Below are 4,464 nucleotides of genomic sequence, written 5' to 3'. Positions count from 1 at the left end.
TATCATTGTGCTTTTGCTCGTCATATGTTTTTCGCTTTTTAGCTTCCGTCTCCCTTCCATCCCTGAGATTTTTAGTTACCTTCTCCGCTTCCTCCGCATCGACATACTTGTCTCCCTTCTTTAATAGGTCATGCATCGACTCCGGGGGGTTCTTGGACAGTGACATCTTAAAGGCCCGATTTCGCGTTCCATTCATCAAGGCTGTAACCACTGCGGACATTTGCAGGTCTCTAATGCCAAGAGTCGCCCGGCTGAACCTGGCTAAGTATTCCTGCAATGACTCGTCTTTGTCCTGTACGACCTGCATCAACCCAATGGCTGTCTTCCTCTTCCTCTTGCTGCTTAGGAAATAAGCCACAAAGCTCCTGGAGAGCTCATCAAATGACTTGATAGAGCGCGGGGCCAAGGTTGCTACCCAGTCCCTTGCCTCCCTCCTGAGCGTGGGGGGAAAGGATCGGCACATCACGGCGTCCGGGGCAGCATAAAGTCTCATCAGATCCACGAAAGTTCGTAGATGGTCAAGCGGGTCCGTAACTCCATCATAGGCTTCAATCATGGGCTGTTTGAAGCCTTTAGGCAAAGGGACCGCCATGATTTCTGGGGCGAACGGGTCTTCCTCCAAAACCCTCTGTCTCCGCCTATCCTTCCTTTTGGACAACGCATCGTCTATCTTCTGTGACATGATTTCTTCCATCTTTCGTTCCAGGTCCACCATGGTTTGCGGGGGCTGTTGAGTTCCGGTCATTGGGGCTCCCGCGTCTCCCGCTCCCCGCTGAGAGGTGGGTGAGACAACCGCGGGTGGCGCTTGAGGCGGTTGTTGATTCGTCACTTCCGTCGGGCTTAAATGAGGGATGGTGGTTCTCTGCGACTGGTCTTGTAAAAGCACCAATCCCAACTAGAATTAAAGTAACTTCCAACATGGAACAAGTTAAGAAAGACGGTATAGCTTGAGGGTCTCATGAATTGCTTAAGAAAAATATACTGGTAGTATAGTTAGAGGTATAAATTGAGTTCGACTTTGAACTTCTTTGAAAAGGGTAAAAATAATTAGAAGTGAAAAGTAGATTGAGTTTTCTAACGTAGGTTAAGCCGTGTTTGGCTTGATCTGAAATGAGGACCCGACTTGAACCATTTACACCAGTGATTATGGTTGCAATCAAGGATGAATCCAGTATTGGATCCAAGACTGAGCTATAAAATTTCAAATCAGGCTACTATGTGGAAAAAAAATTTTTACACATAAAAAACTAATTTTTTACCCAAAAAAATAAAAATACCTTTAAAAAAATTTGTTGGGCCTGAGAGGGGGGGGCTACAACCCTGCCCCCTCTCCCCCAATCCGTCCCTGGTTGCAATGATTCGTTAAAGTTATGATATTGCCCCTATTTATTTATCATTATTTACTCATTAAAATGAAAAATATGACCGTTATTTATCATATCAAGCACCATATTTGAAAATCTATCTCTTGTGTGGGACCCGTAACGGATATATTTTTCATTCTCATTCTTCTATTAATCTATCTTTTAATTTGGAGTTATGATCTAATCTTTTTGTTCAATTCAATGTGCATAAGCATTCTCTAATGTTTAGCTAACAAATCCAAAAGATAGTTTACTAGACTAAGCTTCATAAATGTATAATATGAGATTACAAAGCACTACAAAATGTCTCCATCCCCAGGATGGAAAACATGACTTTTGTACATATCTTAGTTAATATTTTCTTATATACTTGTTATACGGATCTTGAGATGATGAATCAATTTTAAGGGTAGTGATTTATCGTGCTTCAATCTATCACTTTAATCAGTCTTAAGTTATTTCTAGTTTGATCATCATATTCCTAAAATATTTTCACTTCTTTTGTTATTTTTGGCACTTGCATAAAAGTATTAATCTTTAATTTCATCCTTGTGCACTTACATATTACCTAATTTATGCGCTCGTAGTAGATTTTATATAAAATAGCTATTGTGAAAATATTTAATTTACCACGTGGGTCGATATATGTAATTAATTGTGTATAAATGTTATCTTAAAGTTAAGCCCAAAATTAAAGTGATCTAATAAGGAATTTAAGGTATTGGGCTTTGGGCATCTACATAAAGTGTAGACCGGATTATATGTGTAGAGATCAGATTCCTTTAAAATTGTATTTCATGATGAACGAAATGCACATGTAAACTATATATAGGGTACTTCTCATTTTTTGTATCATTCCATCAATACAAGAATATAAGAGAAATCATACTGAAGAGGAAGATCCGAAAATTCACAATCAAGAATTGACAATGTAAAATCAAGAATCAAGAAAAAGGCGTTCAAGAATCAAGGCTATGAATCAAGAAACAAAACCGGGATCAAGAATTTAAGAAATAAAAGAGCCAGTATTCAAGATTCAAGATCCCATTTTCAAAGAATAATTCCCAATGAATTAAGATATGTTCCGCACTTTATAATTCTCTTGGTAATTTGGCATGAGAATCTTGACAATTAAGTAATTAGATTTTCATGTTATTAATATTAAAGTTTCATAAAATTTCTAATCTTTAATTTCATCCTTGGGCACATATATATTACCTAATGTATGCACTCACAGGAGATTTTATATATAATAGCATATATGAAGATATCAATCTAAGACAAAAAAAGGAAAAAAAATAAAAATTAGGAGCAGAGAAATAATATGGTTAAACATTCAAGCAAACTATACAAGAGTGTCATTTACAAACACGTCGTGATAAAAGAAAGCGAAAGAAGTAAAATGCATTTTCTTAAAAGTTAAAGAAGCTTATCAAATTTCTACTCACCTTTCGTAGTATAATGCGTAGCTAGAGCTTTCACCAATTCTTGGCACCAAATTCCAATCAAACATGCAAGCCTTTAAATACCCTTTTGTTCACTCCCTTTCCATCTCCAATTCAATAATAAATTGACACTGAAGTGAAAGCATTCCACTTAATTTCCATCTTTTGTAGTTGTAATTAGTGTAGTAAGTAATGTACGGCCACTAAAATACATAGGTAGAATAAACAAATAGACTGCCTTTTGTTTTGCCTAATTGTTCTATTTTGCTCTCAAAAACTAAAGTGGAATGGTTTTAAATACTAAAACACAATATTCAGACCATGCCTGATATGTTGGATTGGATAGAATTCAATATCATTTAGGAATTGAGACATGACGAATTTTGTTGATTATCTTTGTTAGGTCCTATATTATAATTGGCCATTTTGTGAACAAAATGGACTTAATTGAATGTTTATAAAAGTCAAGGATTTAGGTTGCAATTATGGGTAGCTGGTTAGGGTGGTTTAGGGTTCGAGTTTAAAGTTGGAAACAAGGAAAAAAGGCGCTGGAATCTTGCTAGCTTCTCGTCCCACCACTGCTCGAGCGAAAATAATAGAGAGCTCGTCGCATGCTCTTGCCCCCACATCACTCAAGTGAAAACGTGTCGCTCACTTTTCATCCACTTGTCATTCAAGCAACATTGTTGTGCAGCCAAACCCTAGGTCGTGTTTTGGAAAATTTTATATGGCTCAGGACACTTATTTACACCCAAGTATAAATACCAAAGTCTGGGACGTGAGAAAAGAAGTTTGCCATATTATTCTTTCATTATACAACATCTACTTATCTGCGATGAAGAGATCCAAGACATAATTCATTGGAGGATTCAACCATATTCATCCTGTTATTCGGCAACCAGTTTTGGGAAAACATCAAGGTTCTCAATACAAAGCACTTGGCTTCCTTAATCTGTTGAGGAAGAGACATTCAGCGTAAGATCAAGAGGCTGTAGGAGACAGCAGATTGGACTGCAGGAGGTAGATCATAAAGTTTAGTAGGAGGCTAGAGGCGTCTATAGTAGTAGGAGGCTATAGGAGGTAGACAGGAGTCTAACAGGCTAGAGGTATCTATGGTAGTAGATCTTCAGACTGTAACAGCAGGTCTTAGTAAGTACGAGTTGAGAAATTATCGTGTATTCCCTGAAAGGTTTATAATGGAGGTAAATGGCTTGGTCCTAGAGTTTTTTCCCATATTGGGTTTCTCTATCATCAAATCTTGTGTTTTACTTTCCAGCCATATAATTACAATTACGATATTCAAATTTAGGGAAAAAAGGGACTTGTATGCTTAATCATCTAGAAACTAATAAAAGTGATGTGTTTGCTTTAATTAGTCAATTCCTCACGTAAGGCCGAACTAATTGGTAATCTGGAACGTAAACTTGGAGGTATTAGAACATTTCGGATTCTCACAAGTGTTATTAGAGCCTAAACACGAGTCCTGGCCTTACATTGTCTAGATGAGTACCCCGTTGAGTGTACTGCTCTATTTTGATGGTAGTAATAATGCATACTGGGAAGTTAGGATGCAAGATGTTTTTGAAATCTATGGATGAAAGGATTTGGTTGAGTGTAGTTAATGGTTGGTCTGTCCCTGGCACCACAGTTAACGA

At 37.5% G+C, this 4,464-nt stretch overlaps 1 protein-coding gene and 1 pseudogene across 1 annotated transcript in view; both read right to left on the bottom strand.

Moving 5' to 3' along the window:
- Window positions 1-2,877, bottom strand: part of LOC111412922 — a 6,854-nt gene extending 3,977 nt beyond the window's left edge. The window contains exons 1-4 of the mRNA XM_023043788.1: window positions 2,813-2,877; window positions 2,583-2,639; window positions 1,080-1,191; window positions 80-895 (exon numbers count right to left, since the gene is read on the bottom strand). Of these exons, the coding sequence (XP_022899556.1) occupies window positions 80-895; window positions 1,080-1,191; window positions 2,583-2,639; window positions 2,813-2,877 (1,050 nt within the window). The remainder of the gene's footprint in view (window positions 1-79; window positions 896-1,079; window positions 1,192-2,582; window positions 2,640-2,812) is intronic.
- The window catches only part of LOC111411680, a 17,589-nt pseudogene extending 14,680 nt beyond the window's left edge, over window positions 1-2,909 (bottom strand).
- Window positions 2,910-4,464: the final 1,555 nt, after the last annotated feature.

This window comes from Olea europaea, chromosome 16 (genome assembly GCF_002742605.1).
Source record: "Olea europaea var. sylvestris chromosome 16, O_europaea_v1, whole genome shotgun sequence".
Classification (NCBI taxonomy): Eukaryota; Viridiplantae; Streptophyta; class Magnoliopsida; order Lamiales; family Oleaceae; genus Olea; species Olea europaea.
The sequence above is the reverse complement of the archived record's forward strand: the minus strand, read 5'-3'. Positions and strand labels throughout refer to the sequence as shown.